The sequence below is a fragment of the Saccopteryx leptura genome, chromosome 5 (assembly GCF_036850995.1).
Source record: "Saccopteryx leptura isolate mSacLep1 chromosome 5, mSacLep1_pri_phased_curated, whole genome shotgun sequence".
Taxonomy (NCBI): Eukaryota; Metazoa; Chordata; class Mammalia; order Chiroptera; family Emballonuridae; genus Saccopteryx; species Saccopteryx leptura.
In genome coordinates, this window is record NC_089507.1 from 152,666,509 (window position 1) to 152,686,597 (window position 20,089).

General features: G+C 42.4%; 1 protein-coding gene across 1 annotated transcript in view; it reads right to left on the minus strand.

Annotated features, from left to right (window-relative positions):
• The window catches only part of NBAS (NBAS subunit of NRZ tethering complex), a 358,469-nt gene that overhangs the window by 200,150 nt on the left and 138,230 nt on the right, over window positions 1–20,089 (minus strand). The window contains exons 24-27 of the mRNA XM_066386144.1: window positions 15,987–16,172; window positions 13,060–13,233; window positions 6,291–6,424; window positions 858–920 (exon numbers count right to left, since the gene is read on the minus strand). Coding sequence (XP_066242241.1) covers window positions 858–920; window positions 6,291–6,424; window positions 13,060–13,233; window positions 15,987–16,172 — 557 coding nt within the window. The remainder of the gene's footprint in view (window positions 1–857; window positions 921–6,290; window positions 6,425–13,059; window positions 13,234–15,986; window positions 16,173–20,089) is intronic.

Genomic DNA, 20,089 nt, shown 5'->3' on the forward strand with positions numbered 1-20,089 from the left:
ACAATAATCACACAAAAACATAATGTTTCCTTAAATACAACTCACAATATCTTTACACTAACATCCTTTAATTTGAGTGAAAAATATTTCTAATTAGTAGATTCCAAATTATATTTTACTATACATATTACCACTATAAGGCAATGTCATTATTTATAATTTCTATAATTATATATTGGAATGATAAAATTTATTATCCCTAAAATTTTATTTTTAATACAAATATTTAAAAATCATACACAAGCACAATTATATGCACATAAAGAAATAACTGCTAATAAACAATATCAGAGTTTCTAAATGGCAAATTGGAAAATTTCAGTCTCAAAAAAAGACAATTTGATTTTTCCTTGACAATAAGAGAATATCATTACAGTTACTTAAAGGCTCTAGTGGGTTTGCTATAATCCAGATATTCAATCAACTGTACTGTGCCCAAAAAGAAAAGTTAGGAGTATAATAAACACTGTTTGGTGATAAATATGATAATTACTGCAGGAACTAGTATTTTTTGTGTACCTACTATGTACAAAGTACTTAAAATGCTTAGTCTACTGTTAATTCCATAATCTCACAAGTTAGATATTAGAGATACGAACACACTAGGCTCAGAAATCACACAGCTGGGAAAGGGCAATGCCTAGACATGAACACATGTCTACCAGTTTTCAAAGTCCATGATCTGATTACACTGGCAGTTTGTAAAATAAACTGGTAGTACATGTCATTAAGAAAATTGACTCGTAAAAAACGTCAAACATACATAGGGTCAAATAGGAAATGAGTCCCAGGACTATTTAAAGTCACATTGCTTAGACAGACCTTCATCAGCATAGAGCCACCTGTCTTCTTCTCACCTGAGAATTTGTTCCAGTTGGTCTACCATGTCATGAAGAGTTGTCGTTACCTCTGTCTCATGACTAAAGGATTAAGAGAAATATATTAAAATTAAATTCCAGTAGTAGCTTTAAAAATAAAATTCAAAAGTCATTTAAGTGGAAAAAAAAAGTTTCCCTTGTATTTAATATATCACAGTTTTACAATGTCCAGGTAAAATTTCAGTCCCAGCTCCGAACTAATAATTCAGCATTTTCATGTCTCAAGAGGTTAAAATAAAAAATAATGGAGTATAACAATATTCTCTGCTATAGATTAGCAAGACACGGACAACTGTTTTCTAAAGAACTTTAAGTACAATTCTCCTAAAAGACAAAAATAAAAAAAACAATTATAAATCAAAGGTAGTCTTTTTTTTTTTAGACAGTAAGGGGGATACCATCATTTATTTCCATTCCTATAACCAATAAAACAGATAAGGATGCATGGCCCTGCATGACGACCTTCTGCTAGGCCGGCCTACACTACAGACGATGCCCTAGCAAGTATCCGTTAGGATTCTAAATACTTGGGACTTCTTCATATCATCATTCAAAAGCAAACTCTTTCTAAAGAAGTAAGTGGACAGGGGACTAAAAGAAACATTATCATGAAAAAGATCATAAACTAATAAAAATGTGCAGGTGGGGTAAATTTAGTGTGGCTCTCATGCATACAAGTGAAGTCAGGGATTTGGTGGAAAAGTTTAGCAACTGCTACGGAAGTCCTCTTCTGTCCTACACAACTGTGTGTCCCAACCACAGAGGGAACACTCCCAACAGAGAGAAGACTCCAGCAAAATCAAAGAGCTTTCTTAACAAAACGACCAAACAAAAATCTTTGTCTGAACGTGGACAATTAAAAATGACCTACCTTGGCCCTGGCCGGTTGGCTCAGCGGTAGAGCGTTGGCTTGGCGTGTGGGGGACCCGGGTTCGATTCCCGGCCAGGGCACATAGGAGAAGCGCCCATTTGCTTCTCCACCACCCCCCTTCCTCTCTGTCTCTCTCTTCCCCTCCCGCAGCCAAGGCTCCATTGGAGCAAAGATGGCCCGGGCGCTGGGGATGGCTCCTTGGCCTCTGCCCCAGGCGCTAGAGTGGCTCTGGTCGCCGCAGAGCGACGCCCCGGAGGGGCAGAGCATCGCCCCCTGGTGGGAAGAGCATCGCCCCTGGTGGGCGTGCCGGGTGGATCCCGGTCGGGTGCATGCGAGAGTCTGTCTGACTGTCTCTCCCCGTTTCCAGCTTCAGAAAAATACAAAAAAAAAAAAAAAATTAAAAAAAAAAAAAAATGACCTACCTTGAACACAGAAGCCTCATTATTTTGGAAACTATCCATCTGTCCCAATCTAAATCTGCTACGTAGTTATTTAGTGCAATTTATAAGGATTATACTATCTTTTAAAACCAAATTTTAGGCCTTGGACTAGAGCAGTGGTTCTCAAAGGGTGCGCCAGGGCACAGTGCACTAGTGTGCCCTAGAAGACTTCCAGGTGTGCCCTATGGTATTCCAGAGAAACATGTGCCTGTTGGGGACCAAAAAACCAGCTGGGTTTTTGGAGTTTAGATTTTTGGGAGACAGAGGTGTGGGGAATTGGCTGTAAACTGACAGTCTGCCCAACCCCCCAGCTCACTTGCCTGATTAGGCTGCAAAAGGCTGTTAAGCTGTGGTGCTGGATTGTTTACACTACCCTCCATGTTCCCCAGAAAGACTGGAGGCAAGTTTCTTCTATCCTTTGTTTGGTGTCAAGTTAAGATGATATGTATGGTGGGGATTTTCTGCACTCAACACAATCAAGAGTAAAAAGAGAGGAATTCTTCAATGGATAAGGAAAAGAGAGTTTGCCTTTCAAATATATGCTCAAACATTGAAGAAATCACTAGGACACATCAGCTCATGTTTCTCATAAACACAAGAATAAAAAAACTTAACACATTTGTACTGGGACCTGCCGAATTTACTAAATCTTACTAAGAACGTATCTATATATATAAAAAGATAACTTTTTTGTCAGTTTTCTTATTTTTTTAATCCCTCTTTTTTACGAATTCTAAAAAGCATAACTCAAAAAATGTAACATAAAAATGCTTTTTAATGTCAGAATAAATTTAATTTTGTCATATTTATTTCGTTTAATTACCATAAAAGCAAGCTTGGACCTTATATTTATTTTCTTTAATATTTGACTTAATTATTATAACATATTTCTCAGAAATTTGTATATAGTGCGCCTACAATTATTTGTAGGCTTTTAAAATGTGCCTCGACTTCAAAAAGTTTGAGAATCACTGGACTAGAGTGATAAATTCCACTTAACATCTTTAAAAAAATAAAATAAAAAAGCTCATTTGTCAGAGCTAACTTCCATTGACATACACAGTCAGGAATAATGTTTTTTAAATTATCAGTTTATAGCTCTACAATCAACATTTGTCACTGATTTTCAAGAATACAGTGTTCTTCCTTTGTGAATTAACATTCACAAACATAACAAAAGATTTCTTTCAGTCAGATGAAATGCTGCATTGGTAATATGATGCACAAAAATGTAATTGGATTTAGTAAGTGATTGTTCATTTCCTAAATGGCAAAAAAATATATACAGTCTCCTATTTGGTAAGTGACAACCATTTATCCAATAACATAAACAACCAAGCACTGGGAGAATATGAACTGGCCAACTGGACATGTAGGACAAAGAGAACCACCAAAAATATTCTTAAGTTCTATATTTTCATAGTGGGCTCATTTGCAATTACAAATTATTTTAAAAACTATCATTGTGAAATATAACCATTAAGAAAGAAACAGAACAAAAGAATGTCAAGTTTTCTTTGTGTTTACAAAAAAAAAAAATCTGTTAGATCAGAAATCATTCTTCTGAAGCCAAATACGCTTTCAGCCTCATATACACAGAGGCGCCGCCTTTGGGCCCACATCCTCTTTGAAAACAAATATATTAATTCCCTAACTGTCATGTCTACATAAAAAAATGTTCTTTTGATATCATCGTCCTATTGATAGCATGACTATCTCTTCATGGTAGGCATATTACTATTTAAAAATTAATAGATAAGCTTATGCTTATTTGATCTTACTGAAAAACAAAGTCTAATACATGTATTTTAAAAAATTATACATGTCAGTTGGAAGTCAAAGATTTTACCCTATTGATTCAGGGACAACAAAGGAAGCCTCAGGCTGACAGAGGCAAAGTCAAGAAGAAAAGTATCTCTAATGAGTGCTTTTGGAAGACAGGGTTCAGGGACGGCAAAGGTGAGCCGCCAGCAGCTGTTTGTCTATTTCAGGCCCTCTAGTCTCCTAACTTTACTTCATACGTTATTTTATAATTAAAAATTAGAAGGGGGGGTTGTCCTTTTGGACTCCCTGACTTTAGAACAATACCTCCCACCCCACCAATCTGTTTTCTCCATGACACTGACTTTTCAAGGAGAAAATACCGGTTGACTTGGAGACTAGCTCACATGCTGTATCTATCGGGCTGTTTTCCTTGTGTTTTATTTCACTTGTTCTCCGACCCCCTGAGTTTACTGTACACTTGAGGTTTAGAGGACGGATTCGATTCAGGGTAAACGATTTTACTTCATATTGTATCTCACCAGGTGGCATGTCTGACTCTTAAGTGATGTTATAGTTGATAATTTGATTGAAGGTTTTTAAAGGTAAATTCCTCTTTGAAATTACAAAAAGAATTAAAATAAAATAGTTTATTTTTTATAAAACCTTTCGCCTAATTTCGGGATCATGAATGACTCCACAAAACAATGATCTCACAGTGGGTTGCAAAACTGGTGATTTCTAGCATTCATTTCACGTGTGCATGCGCGCATACACACACATACACACACACTCATATCTTCTTGGAAGGAAGAGACAGGGAAAAAAGATGAGCTAGAGAGGAGAAAAAAGACGGAGGGAGACAAAGAGAATAAACAAAGCATGAGGAGACTTCCATGTCTAAAGAGCTGATCTTACCAATGAAGGACCAGAGAAGTTGAGTGACTCGGCTAAAGTCACATAGGTTCAGAAACAGGCCCACTAAGTTTTCATGCAGTGCACTTCCACATGTTGGCATTAACTTCTCCGGACGCTAAATGTATTGTATTTATATTTACTAGATTTGAAAGAGTGATCAAAGGAATGAATGTTGTCTGCCTTCCACAAAGAAAATATAAATCTGATTTGCATGCAACTAAATGATCTAAAGCAATTTTATATAAATTTCCATTTAAACATAAGCTCAGCTAAAAATTATGTAAATTTATTCCTCAAGAAAGTAAAAATAGATCTAGTATATGATCCAGCAGTTCCATTTCTGGGTACAGAGACAAAGGAAAAAAAATCACTGTGTCGAAGAGCTCTCTGCACCTCATGCTCATTCACTCATTCACTGCAGCATTATTTACAACATACAGCAGCAGGAGCATAGAAACCACCTAAGTGCTCATCAACAGATGGGTAAAGAAAATGTGACATGTGTGTGACATATAGACAGTGTGTGTGAGATACATATCGCAAGGAATATTGCTCAGCCATTAAGAGAATCCTGCCGGTTAGACCACGAATAGGCCTTGAGGACATTATGCTAACTGAAATATGACAGACAAATACTGTATGATCTCACTTACATGTAGAATTAAAAAGAAAAAAACCCACTAAGCTCATAGAAAAAAATACGACTTGTGGTTACCAGAAGTAGGGAATGGGAGGTGGGGTAATTAGATGAAGTTGGTCAAAAAACATAAATTCCAGTTATAAGTACTAAAAGATTTCATCACAAGGAAAAACACATTTATTTCTTTTTATTTTGTATTAATACGATGTGATGAATGTTAACTAAACTTAAGGTAATCATGTCACAATATATATAAGTCAAGTCATTATGCTATACCCCTTACATACACCTTAAACTCATAGGGTGCTGTGTGTTAATTACATCTCAATACAACTGAAAAAAAATTAATTACACACACACACACACACACACACACACACACACTACTTAAAGGGATTACTTTAGGCAAGAGCCAAGATCAAACAATTCATAGAATACAATTATCCCACAAATATGGAAAATAATTAGAAGCACAACTTAAAACAAAGACATACCATTGTCTATACACTTTATCAAGTACTCCTTGTTGTGGCGGTAGTGGCATTTTTGTTTGTTTCTTAATGGAAAATTAATTATCGAGATTGACAAAATTATAGTGACTTTCCCTATACTGCTAGGAAAACAAGTTTATCTGTAGGTAACAGATGTGCAGATTATTTCATTTCCTTCTTTATATTTTTATATTCTCAAAACTCTTTGTAATGAACATTAAGAGAAACTCCGTTTTCATTTAACTGTTAGAATAAAAAAGGCATGGCAAGACTGACAGTGTGGCTTCTTACCCATATCCCCTTTGTGGCAGACACTCTAATATGTCATAGCAGAGAGCGAGCTGGTCACTCCGCTCACAGTTGTAGACACACTCCAGGGCTATTACCATCAGTTGGTCCTGATCGGGAATAATTTTTTGCTGCAGCTGAAGAAGATAAAGTATATTGTGCTAAATGTCAATAGATTTATAGTCACTCTTTCCATAGCCTAGTGCCACTGCCAATAGAATATTAAATAGTTCAATTAATCAGTTGCAGACACAAATCTTGATATTTCTTTAGCTTACAGACTTCTGGGATCTTTAATAATTCTACATGAAATCACATATTAATTATAGAATCAGCTAGAAAAGATCATTTGTACCCATATGCTTTGCATCTGCTAAAAACAGATTCTTCAATTTATGACCCATTCAAGATAGAAGAGACACAGTGAATTAAAAAGGCAACTCATTAAAAACATTGTTAACCCTGAAGCCACATTTTATGTGTTTCAATTACAAAAATATATAAAATTCCTTAACTAATATTCAGAGTGTTCAAACCACTACTTTTCAAGATGCATAATATATTAGTCATTTAACTAAACAGTACTGACATTCTACTTGAAAGAAATCACATTATAATGTAGGAATATTCAAATCCCAGAATACATTCCGTATTTCTGATGCAGAGAGAGAGCTACTTTGAGTCATTCTCTATATAGGATACATCATTTCCCATTGCCAACCACAGATTCTAATCTTATTTTCTAGGATATTAAAAAAAAACAGATCTGAGCCTTGTTTTTCTCATTTATAAAGCTGAGATATGAACAACTTCCTAATTGATAGCACTGTTGTGTGGATTAAATAAATTAATACATGTAGAATATTTGTATGTATTATCACCACCACAGAAACCAAAGTAGAAGTTTCAAACTATTTTCTTAGGGATCTTTACAACCACAAAGTAAGTTTAAGATAATTTCCATAATAAATATTTACTAGTCCTCAACATTTTAGGAGAAAAACAAAACAAATGGGAAAGTGATGGAGGGAGACCAGCAAGCAAAGGCCTTTCTTCAGGAGAAAAATCACGTCGGTGGATGGAAAGAAGAAACAGTCAAAATTACCAGAGAAATAAAGTATTTTTAAATAAGTTTAAGTATTTTTAAAGTAGTTGAGTTAAATGATTATATACCTTTCTCCAAGGTGTTAAGAAAAAAACATATCATTACTGTGAAATCAACATTTGAAAACAACTGTCCTAAGTTGCAAAGAGACAAACTGGTGAAACAGGGACGAGCAGGTATAACAAGTCTCATTAAAAATTAATGAAAACAAATAACTTTTCCCAATTTCTTGCTATGTGCCAGGTACTGTTTCTAAGTTGTTACACGTGTTAGTTCATAAATCCTCAAAATGAGTCGGTAAGGTTGGTATTAGTCCTACTCATTTCTGCTTTACATAAAGGGAAACTGAGGCACAGGGCTAGTGGGGGGCAAGCCAGGACGAAAAACACAGGCAGCGGCTCCAGAGCCCAAGCTCAGCGACCCGGCTCTCCCAATCCTACAGAACTTCACACACAGGTGAATGGAAGAGACCGAGGAGAAATACGGTGATCAACACCTCACATAGGGCAAGAAAGTGTCCCAGGAAGACAAAAAATAGTGAGATCAGTTTCAGTCAAGGGATAGTTTGGGAAACTGGTTGAAACAGAAACCTAAAACTTTGAAGTCCAGCCCCCTGCCCCTATCTCTCTGCATCCTGTCTTCCCCAGACATTCAAGTGTCCTTTGAAAAATGAAAGGCTCTAGCATCCATATTTGGTCATATACATTCCACGTCTTGTGCTGAAACTCTGCATTGGCCCTGCAAAGTGAAAGGTAAAGCGTAAACCTGCCGCCCTGCCTTTACATAAACATGAAAGCAGTAGGTGAGGTGTCCTTGGCTTCCCGCTCCTACCGCGAATGTCTTCTCAAGAACTTAGTCTTGTCCTATTCCAAACCTCCCTAATCATCCAGTTTTATCTCCACTTGGATATGCCTTCAACTGAACTTTCCCAGTCTTCTTTTCTACAGTCGCTGCATATGCTCAGTAAATGCTGGCCCAATGAATAAATGCTCATTCGATTCTTATACGGAGATCCTCTTCTCCTCTCTGTATTTCTTTGGCTTCTTCCAGTTCTCTTCTTATGCCATTTAGCATATTTATCTCAGTACAACCTATTGTGTTTGTAAATCATGGTGCGCAATTTATTTTTTGTATTTTTTCTGAAGTTAGAAACGGGGAGGCAGTCAGACAGGCTCCCTCATGCACCCAACCAGGATCCACCCGGCATGCCCACCAGGGGACAATGTTCTGCCCATCTGGGGCGTTGCTCCGTTGCAGCCAGAACCATTCCAGCACCTGAGGTGGAGGCCATGGAGCTGTCCTTAGTGCCCAGGCCAACGTTGCTCCAATGGAGCCTTGGCTGCAGGAGGGGAAGAGAGAGATAGAGAGAAAGGAGAGGGGGAAGGGTGGAGAAGCAGATGGGTGCCTCTCCTGTGTGCCCTGACCAGGAATCGAACCCGGGACTTCCCACACTGGGCCAACACTCTATCACTGAACCAATCAGCCAGGGCTGACGATGCTCAAATTTTTAAGGCATTTTTCATTCCTGCCCTGTTAGACTCCCAACAAGATATAACTTCCTAGAGTGTATGACACACTTTCTCTTATTTCCATTATTCCTGGTAGTGAACAGTAAACCCCCACTCGGTCCACCTCAAGCTACAGAAGAAAGCCCACCTAGGACTTTCTAAGAAATCAAGAACTAAGTCTTCCCCACTATGCATACCAGATTTGTACACTGCATAGCGAGGTATAAATGTAAAAAATATAAAAATAAATTATAAAGTGTTAAAGTTATGTATTACAGACAACTAGAAAAAGAAAAACAGATGAAAAGATAGTTGGAAAATACCAGAAAATCAACCAATTAAAAAAATTAGTTCTTGACTTTTTCTGTCTCATTTATTTCACTAAGCATGACATTCTCAAAGTAAGGAACCATATGATTTCACTCATACATGGGATATAAAACACAAAGCAAAAATGACAAACACACAAAAAACTCACAGACACAGACAACAGTATGGTGGCCACCAGAGAGAAAGGGGTGGGGGGTCGCAAAGGAAGGGGTAAAAGCCATCAAGTATAAGGTCACAGAAGGAGACTAGACTTTGGTTGGTGAACATACAACACAATATACAGATGACTTATTATAAATTTATACACTTGAAACTTATATAATCTTATTCACCAATGTCACCCTAATAAATAAGTTTAATTAAAATTTTTTTTAAATTATAAAGTTCAGAACACAAAATTAACATACAAAATCAAGAGATTTCATATATACAAACAATAAACAAAAAATTATGGTAGAGGAAACATTTATAATATAAAACAAAAAAAATTAAATGTTTAGAAGTAAATATAACAAGAAATGTGCAAAATTGACATGAGGAACATTTTAAACACTCCTGAAAGACAATAAAAAAGACATAAACAAATAAAATAGAATGATAGCCTTTCTTCTTCAATAGGGTGACTGAATATTATAAAGATATTGACCTCTTAATTTATAAATTCAGTATGATCACAGTAAAAATAGCAACAAGCCATTAGACAAGCTGACACTGAAGTTCAGACAAGAAAACATAAAAGAGCCAAAAATAAATTCCTGGGAAAAAAATAACTACAAAGGAATACTACCTTTACCAGCCTTAAAAACTAAAATTTTGGCCATGGCCAGGTGGCTCAGTAGAGTGCCATTCCAGCACACTGAGGTCGCAAGTTCAATCCCCAATCAAGGCAATATGAAAGCAATCAACGAGTGCACAACTAAAATTGGGGCAATTAAGTAGAACAATGAGATGATGTCCTCCAGGAGAGGGCATCTCAGACAGCAGGGTCTTGAAGGACAGGCAGGTATTCTTTAACTGCAGGAAAAGGGGAGAGGACTATCCCAAACAAAGGGAACAGCCCGTCAGAATGCAAAGAGGCCCAACAGGGTGAGGAGGTGAATGGTTCTGAGCCAGAGACTACAGCTTTCGTGGAGGCTGACCAGCCAGGCAGACAATCGCAGACCGCAAATAACCTTCCAGGCTGCTCCAGAGCCCCGTCGCTCACCCAGGTGGCAATGGTAACCCCGAAGGTTTCCCGCAGGTGGTGACGGGATCCCATCTGCGCTATGGGAGGGACTACTGCAGACACGGAGACGCCGGACCGGAAAGCCCAGCCACTTGGCTCTCCTCTCCTCTGATGTTTATGTACCTCAAACAGCTACGTTTTATTCAAAAGGCACATCCTAAATTGCCAAGCAAAACAACAAAGAGCTGACTATATACAAAGGATTTACAAGACTGACAAGAATTTAAAGTCACGGCTTCCTTCCTCATAAAACATTCATCTCCCATCCAGCCTACCTCTCGCACAGGGTTCTGCTGCCATGAGCAATGCCCCCCCCCCCGTGCACGGGACAGTGTTCTGCCAGCACGAGCAATGCCCCCCCACGCATGGGACAGGGTTCTGCTGCCATGAGCAATGCCCCCCCCCCGTGCACGGGACAGTGTTTTGCCAGCATGAGCAATGCCCCCCCACGCATGGGACAGGGTTTTGCTGTCATGAGCAATGCCCCCCCCCTGTGCACGGGACAGTGTTCTGCCAGCACGAGCAATGCCCCCCCACGCATGGGACAGGGTTCTGTTGGCACGAGCAATGCCCCCCCCATGCATGGGACAGGGTTCTGTTGGCATGAGCAATGCCCCACCCCCGGCGCACGGGACAGGGTTCTTTTGGCATGAGCAATGCCCCCCCATGTATGGGACAGGGTTCTGTTGGCATGAGCAATGCCCCACCCCCATGCACGGGACAGGGTTCTGTTGGCATGAGCAATGCCCCCCCCCCGCACACGGGACAGGGTTCTGTTGGCATGAGCGATGCCCCACCCCCACACACGGGACAGGGTTCTGTTGGCATGAGCAATACCCCCCAGTCCCCAGCCCATGGGACAGCACCCCAGACTGAAAACCAGAATGCTAAGTAGTAACTGCATTTGAGAAGATGGGAAAGTTTACATAGCCAATGAACAGATACATTTTTGACAGACAAGCCTGCCAGAAACCAAAAAATGTTAGGTTAACAAGCAACAAACACTTCCCTTTTTATCTTAATTATCCTGTCTGTGAATGCACATCTTGGAGGACTTCAGATCGCTAACAGAGGCTAGCCAGCACGAGGAGGGGCACTCAATGAGAATTTAGGGCTGGACAGGGGCTCCAAGGACCTCTGCTTGCATCTCACTACAAAGTTCTGTGCCTCAGTGACCATGCCTTCCTGCCTGAGACCCCTCCAATGGGTGGGGGCCACTACCTCCTGAGCCAGCATATCTGACCCATGGCTTAGTAAGAGGTTATTTACTGTGCAGAAGTATGCTGCTCTTCACAAGGTGACTTACCACCAGCAAATCTAAACCACCATTTGAACCAGATAGCACTATAGAGTGATATAGTAATCTTAAGCCAGCAAGAGTTATTAAGAATAATTACAAGATCTGCTCATGAGATTCTAAAGATTTTCATACACATTTTGAAGGTCCTCATGGACAGATATCTTTTTTTCTAGTATTGGTGTTATGGTAAAGCATACAGTTTAAGAAGATAATTGTGAGATTACTATGCTTGAGCCCGGGTTCCACTCCTTACTCTGTGACCATGGGCAACTGCACAGCCACTCTATGTCACAATTTTCTTTTCCTGTAATATATTAAAATATATGCGTGTATATATATATATACACACACACAGTGTATGTCCATAAAGTCATGGTGCACTTTTGACCGGTCACAGGAAAGCAACAAAAGACGATAGAAATGTGAAATCTGCACCAAATAAAAAGAAAACCCTCCCAGTTTCTGTAGGATGAGTGGCAGCATGTCCACATGCGCAGATGATGACATAACACCGTGTATACAGCAGAGCAGCCCACGGCCATGCCAGTCAAAATGTGGACGGTACAGAGGAAAGTTCAGTGTGTTCTGTGGCTCGCTAAATTTGAATCCATGACCAAAGCGCAACGTGAATATCGGCACATTTATAACGAGGCGCCACCACATAGGAATAACATTACTTGGTAGGAAAAGCAGTTGAAGGAAATCGGCAGTTTGGTGGAGAAACCCGTTGTGATAGGCCATCAGTCAGTGACGAGTCTGTAGAGGCTATACAGGATAGCTACCTAAGGAGCCCTAAAAAATCTGTGTGTGAGCCCACATCAAACTGCACTGAATAGGTATGAAACTGGGAGGGTTTTCCTTTTATTTGGTGCAGTTTTCACATTTCTATCGTCTTTTGTTGCTTTCCTGTGACCAGTCAAAAGTACACCATGACTTTACGGACACACTGTATATCTACCTCATAGAATGGTTGTAGGATTCAATGAGTTAACACTTGCAATGCATCTGCCAATAGTAAGAATTAAATACCTATCCACTGTTAGTCTTTTTAGTGTTGTCAGTTTCCAAAATACAATAGTCAACAAACTTAGGAATAAATCAATTAAACATAATTTTGTGAACTTCCAAAAACAATTTTGGACTGAACTGTGCAACATTTTTAAAGAATTAAATGATGACCATTCTCCATACTGCTTAAAGGAAAATGACTTGCAAAGTCTATTATAAAATATTGATAAATAAAACCTACTTCTGTAGGGGGAAAAAACTGCAGAGATATTTCAGATATTTGAGTTTCTACTTACATCTGGTTTGGAATGCTGAAATATCTTCAGTGGAAGTTTTAAGTCCCCTTTAGCTAAAGTTACCAAATATTCTTTTAACAGCTCATTAGCCACACCAGGAGACTGCTTCTCACAGCGATGAAGAAAGGGAACCATCCACTGGTAGGCACTTGTCACATACTTGTCCTCAGGACACTGAAAATATGGTTAAAAATAAACACGTTACACTAAATTAAATACTTGCTTATACCAGACTAAAGTTCTAGAACTCCCAGATGACCAGACTGAGGTCAACAGAGGAAGCCCAAGCCTTTCTAGAACAGACACTGCAGCTCACCCCCACATGGAAACTGAGAGGAAGATCACCCCCACGTGGAGGCTGAGAGGAAGATCGCCCCCACCTGGAGGCTGAGAGGAAGATCGCCCCTACCCGGAGGCTGAGAGGAAGATCACCCCCACGTGGAGGCTGAGGAAGATCGCCCCCACCCGGAGGCTGAGAGGAAGATCGCCCCCACCTGGAGGCTGAGAGGAAGATCACCCCCACGTGGAGGATGAGGAAGATCGCCCCCACCTGGAGGCTGAGAGGAAGATCGCCCCCACCTGGAGGCTGAGAGGAAGATCACCCCCACCTGGAGACTGAGAGGAAGATCGCCCCCACCTGGAGACTGAGAGGAAGATCACCCCCACCTGGAGGCTGAGAGGAAGATTGCCCCCACATGGAAACTGAGAGGAAGACCGCCCCCACCTGGAGGCTGAGAGGAAGACCGCCCCCACCTGGAGGCTGAGAGGAAGATCGCCCCCACCTGGAGGCTGAGAGGAAGATCGCCCCCACCTGGAGGCTGAGAGGAAGATCGCCCCAACCTGGAGGCTGAGAGGAAGATCGCCCCCACTGGAGGCTGAGAGGAAGACCGCCCCAACCTGGAGGCTGAGAGGAAGACCGCCCCCACCTGGAGGCTGAGAGGAAGACCGCCCCCACCTGGAGGCTGAGAGGAAGACCGCCCCCACCTGGAGGCTGAGAGGAAGATCGCCCCCACCTGGAGGCTGAGAGGAAGATCGCCCCCACGTGGAGGCTGAGAGGAAGATCGCCCCCACCTGGAGGCTGAGAGGAAGATCGCCCCCACCTGGAGGCTGAGAGGAAGATCGCCCCCACCTGGAGGCTGAGAGGAAGATCGCCCCCACCTGGAGGCTGAGAGGAAGATCGCCCCCACCTGGAGGCTGAGAGGAAGATCGCCCCCACTGGAGGCTGAGAGGAAGATCGCCCCCACCTGGAGGCTGAGAGGAAGATCGCCCCCACCTGGAGGCTGAGAGGAAGATCGCCCCCACGTGGAGGCTGAGAGGAAGATCGCCCCCACCTGGAGGCGGAGAGGAAGAACCACTGTCCCCCGGTGCTCCTGGAGCTCAGAGTTGCAGCACTGTGGCGGGCCTGGCCCCTCAGTACCATTACCAATGGGGGGTCCCTCTTTGGTACGGCCAGCTCCGGAATGCACACTGCACGATGAAATCAGAGGGTCTTCCCAGGCAAAGAGAGGTTCTAACCCACAAGTGTGCATGTGTGTGGGGGGGTATAAAAGGAGTCAGAGAAAGAAAGACGGAGACCAGAAGTCACAGACTACAGAAAGTGTGTAACAGAAAAGATAACAATATGGTGATTACCGGGGGGGGGGGGGGGGGGGGGCGGGGGGCGGGGGGGGGGAATGGCAAGGCAGAAGAGAGGAAAGGGGGAATAAATGGTGACGGAAGGAGACTTGACTTTGGGTAGTGAACACACAATACAGTGTATAGATGATGTATTATAGAATTGTACACCTGAAACCTATATAATTTTATTAACCAATGCTACCCAATAAACTCAACAAACATTAAACTACAACAACACAAAGCAGAGACAGGTATAAAGAGGCCCCACTCCAGAACACTCTCACCTACAAACCCTGGCTCCTCCCCCTTCTTCCTCCTCCTCCTCCTGTTTTGTTTGTCCCTTTACCTCCACCTTCACAAAACTCCCAGCAGCACACATAACCTGACTGGTTATCCCTGACACCACACAACCCGCTCTCTTAGTTCTCCCAAGAGATACACTTACACCTCTTAGGAGGAGTCTTACCTAGAACACAAGCCAATTTCACCGGGTGGACAATCAGAAAAGAAATGAATAAGAGAAAGGGAAAGTAGGAGCAGAGGAAGAGACAAAAGAGGGATCAATCAGAGGGAGAAAGATGATGAGAGAGGGATAAGGAAGAGAAAGGAAGATGAAAAGAAAGTCCCCGAGAGAAAGGGAAGAGTCAAGGGAGAAAAGAGCCTATCGGGCCGTGTGACCCAGCCTGACAGGCCCACACGACCCAGCTACCTGAGAGCAGAGATGAAAAGGGCTATCAGACAGCCAGCACCTCTCGGCCTGTCCTTCTTGAGCCGACGTCTCTACTCGGTGGGCCTAGTAGAGGCCAGATCCTAACATTAGGAATGTGCTTTCTCCCCAGGCTGGCCCCCCCAAAAATCTAAGACTGTCCAGGCAAACTCTCCTAACATCCTAACCCAGAAAGCCAAGATGTTTCCTTCACACAATCACCCTGCCCTTGGAACTCAGAACCTTTTTTTTAAGACCTTGAATTATGTACACGGTTCTGAATTTTAACATAGCGAAGGATTAGAAACATGGTCCTCGAGTGACAGCCAGTTTAGAGATATGCCTGGCTGGAAGGGGAAACAGAAGTGCTAGAAGATGCATTATGAATAAAGGGCAAGCACGGTACAAGACAAACAAAAGAGTTCGGGATGCCTTCCGTAACTTATCAATAAAATTTAATATGTTTTTGAAAAAAGTCAAGAAACCTTCCTTTATTTCCTAAGTTCTCAGGACAGTGGAGGACATTTCATCTTTGGCTTTGAGACACAACATTAATCAAAGGACACAAGGAATATTTAAAAAGAAAGTTAAAATAAAAACCTACACTATTCATCAGTAATCGTAGTTTCTCGATGTCTTTCATTTGCTGGAGTTCTTTCAAGGTTAAGTTTAAGTCACAACCGGCTTCATAGACCAATGCTTCCAGAGTAACCAGGTTATCACAGAGGACCAGCAAACCAGGAATACTCCGCTCCATTCCAAGCCGAATGAGGGACAGTGCACAGTCAACCTAAAATGGAAAGGCAACAGTAAGTCTGAGGACTCTGGTTCTGCCACCCGGGGGCGGGCAAACATAGGTTTACAGTTACAATACAGTCATAAATAATAATACAAGAAAGAACTCTGTTTTGCATCCCTCTGTGCAGAATTCTTCCAATCAATTTATATCAAATCATATCAACAATAGCATATATATTTGGTACAAAACTTTATAGAGTTATTTATCAAATATATCAGGATCAAATGGTTTCAAAAGAATCACAGCAAAAAACTCTGAAGATAAAGATGGTAAGAGAAAGACAACAATCTTAAATTCATAGACCTTGACAGTTTACAGAGCAGTTTTACATATATTTATTTGTCTACTGAATTCTGGCAACGTGAACAGGCCGGGGAAGAAACGTCACTAGTTAATGATAATGCCGAATTAATCCTAGTCTCACTGTAACATTCTGCTCCAAAAACAACCCTTTGCTTTCAGATTCCTCTCCGGGGCCCACACTTCCACAGTGCCTCCCACACAGAGGGCACCGAGTGAATACCTGCTGAAGGACTGACGCCAACAGACATTTTCTCTGCTGCGCCTCGGACACGTGGCCTCCGCCTAGACACAGTGCTTTCCTACAGATGCTCGGTAGACAGCCATCTGCCTCCTATGACTTCATCAGGTTCACAAAGTGAGAGTCTGATCGACAGCAAAACTATCTACAGTGGCCAAACCTATAGCACCTCTTCCTCCGCCTTACTCCCTCTCCTAGACTAATGATTATGTGGTGAGGGCCTACCATGAGCTGGGCACCACTCTGGGAGTTATGAATACAGACGTGAGTAAGATGAGGTCTCTGCTTCAAAGACCTCTCCGTCTCACAGGACACAACCATCGAGGCCGAGCGAGGGTAAGGGTGGAGGATCTGTACGCACTCAAAGCAGAAGGCACATGGCCCAACCTGAGGTTGGGCAGGGTCTCCCGGGGGGGGGGGGGAGGCAACAATTCAAACGAGCTTTAAAGAATCGACAGCATTAGCAGGTGAGGCAGGAAGAGGGGCCAGAGAGCAGCATGAAAGGGGGGCCGGGGCGCACAATGTGCTGTAAAATCATGATTAGTTCCGAGGGGACTGGTTGGAGGTGTGAGGAGAAGCAATGGAAACGTGGCCAGAGCAGAGGGCGGGGCCAGGTGATGCAGAACACTGTTCACTGAGCCAGGGAATCAGCAGTTTCCTGAAATGCGATGCAACCAAAGGACTGTGCACTGAGGCATGCCATGCATTACGCTTTAGAAAGAGCACTCACAGAAAGTATTTATTGGATGAGGAACTGGAAATGAACTGGACTGAAGAGGGCAGACTAGTAGGGGAATCACAGTTACTAGCATTCGGAGAGTCTCCTAGTGACAAGCGTGTCCTGGGGGAAAGCACTGATGGGACAAGCCAAGAACAGGAGCCATGTGGAGGAGACTGAAATGAGTGGCTAAGACAAACAAGAAAGGACCCACGTGGCATCCCAGAAGCCTCTGCAGAAGGGACTCAGCAGTGCAAAGGGGCAGTCTGTTAAACAACCGAGGGAGGAACCTGACACCTGACACAGAGAAGGGCTGCCACGCTGCGCTGCGGCAGGGCGCAGAGAGTAGCCCAGCTCCCGGGACACAAGCGTAAGCGGACGTGGAGAAGGTGCTTCCAAAGAGCGGTGAGTGTTGCCAAGCTGAGCTGGGACAAAGAAGACAGCTAAAACAAGCCAGGGAGAACATGACTCATGCATGTGTGTGCATGCATGCGTGTGTGTGTGTGTGCATAAAACAGAACTGATTTGAACCTTAAGGCAAAGCAGTGGAGACAGTCGAGGAGAAGAGGAGGATACAGAAGAGAGACCAGACGACTGAGCAGCTGGGAGTCTGGGCTTCACCTGGAAAGCAAGAAAGGGGACCATGTCCTCAGGGAAAAGCTGGCAAGAGTAGGATAAAGGGAAACGAGCTCTCCAATTTCCCAATGAAATACAAAGCGGAATCACTGCCGAGAAGGAGGAGGGAAAAGGAAGTGGGCAGGGGTGAGGGGCAGAGACCAGGAAGAGGGAGAAGGGAAAGAGGGAGCAGCCCTGACACAAAAAGTTGCCAACCTAGGTTAAAGGTCCACCCAAAGCCCTTCAGAGCCCCAGGGACTGACTGACAGGCGAAGATGAAGTGCAAAAAAAAAAAAAAAGAAATGTATTTTCATTTGAAAGAGGTTGTATCCTGGCTGGTTGGCTCAGTGGTAGAGCATCAGCCCGGCATGTGGATGTCCTGGGTTCAATTCACAGTGAGAGCACACAGAGGCAGCACCTATCTGCTTCTCCACCCCTCCCCCTCTTGCTTCTCTCTCTCTCTCTCTCTCTCTCTCTCTCTCTTCTCTCCCTACAGCCATGGCTCAATTGGAGCAAGCTGGTCCTGGGTGCTAAGGATGGCTCCATGGCCTCCACCTCAGGTGTTAAGAGCTCAGTTGCTGAGCAACAGAGCAGGGGTCCCAGATAGGCAGAGCATCGCCTCCTAGTGGGCTTGCCAGGTAGATCCATCCCAGTCGGAGCTCAGGCACAAGTCTGTCTCTGCCCCCCCTCCTCTCACTGAATTAAAAAAAAATGTTGCAAATAAACACAAGGGGAAAATTATAGGTAGGTAAGGCATGAGGCAAAACTGGAATGATCTGGTTATACATCAAAAGATAAATGTTTTTACCTGTCTCATAAAAAAATATATAATTAATGTCTGAAAGGAACTATCTACTTGTACACCAATTTAGAAAAAAACTCTATCTCAGGTGAATTTTCAGAAAGCATGAAGAAAACTTGATGCATAAAACATCCCCATAAAACAGCTGGAACACACAGCACATTACCGATGTGTAATTCATTCACCAATTTTGTGAGCTGAATTCGTCTTTCTAATACCAGCTTTGAATTTGTTGCTTTCTCAATACTAACTGAAGTAAAAATGTTTTAGAATCAAGTAACTGACACCTTAAATAAAAGAAGGCTCTCATGCAACCTAAAGAATAATACCATAAAGCCCAAGCCCTCACTGGATAAATTTCACCACTAAGAAACATTTTCCTAAGCCTACAAAAACGTTTTGTTAAAGGCGTTTGTAGGCACCAAGGAAAAAGAAGTCCCATATCAATTACATATCCAAAAGTGAACAAGATAAAACTATGTTAGATATCCCTTGACTGTAGCACAAGCCACATGAAACACCAACGCATAAAATGAAACTGAATAACAATACCTCTATTAGAAGTGTTTTAAACAAATGAAAGAAAGACTAGAAGGCAGCTCAACAAAGCATCCCAAAATCACTCTTCTTTCTTTATAGTTACTCCTAATTACTCACAAGATTTCAGGACATCTAGGGAATTGTTAGACTATTAAAACATTTCAATTTCAGAAAGCTCTGGGGTTTTTTAAATAGACTTTATTTGTTCGAGCAGTCTGAGGCCGACAGCCAACGTGAGCAGGAAGAACAGACTTCCCGTATTCTCCCTGCCGCCACTCGAGCACAACCGCCTGCATGCTCAGTATCCGCCTCCGAAGGGGCACATTTGTTATCATTGATAAACCTTTCCTGACCCAGCCTATCTCCCATGTCCACAGTGTGCGTTAGGGTCCACTCGTGCTGCTGTACATTCTTTGGGTTTGGAAAAATATATAATGACAGTATCCATCATTCCCATACAATACAGAGTAGTTTCACTCCCTTAAAAATCCTCTCGTTTCTCTTTTTGTTACTGCTATTTTCTAAAATCCGGAATAATGACTGAAATTTGAGTTATAAAATATTTAAAACTACAGGCCCTGGCTGATTGGCTCAGAGGTAGAGTGTCAGCCCAGAGTGTGGTTGTCCTGAGTTCGATTCCCAGCCAGGGCACACATGAGAGGCGCCCATCTGTTTCTCTACCCCTCCCCCCT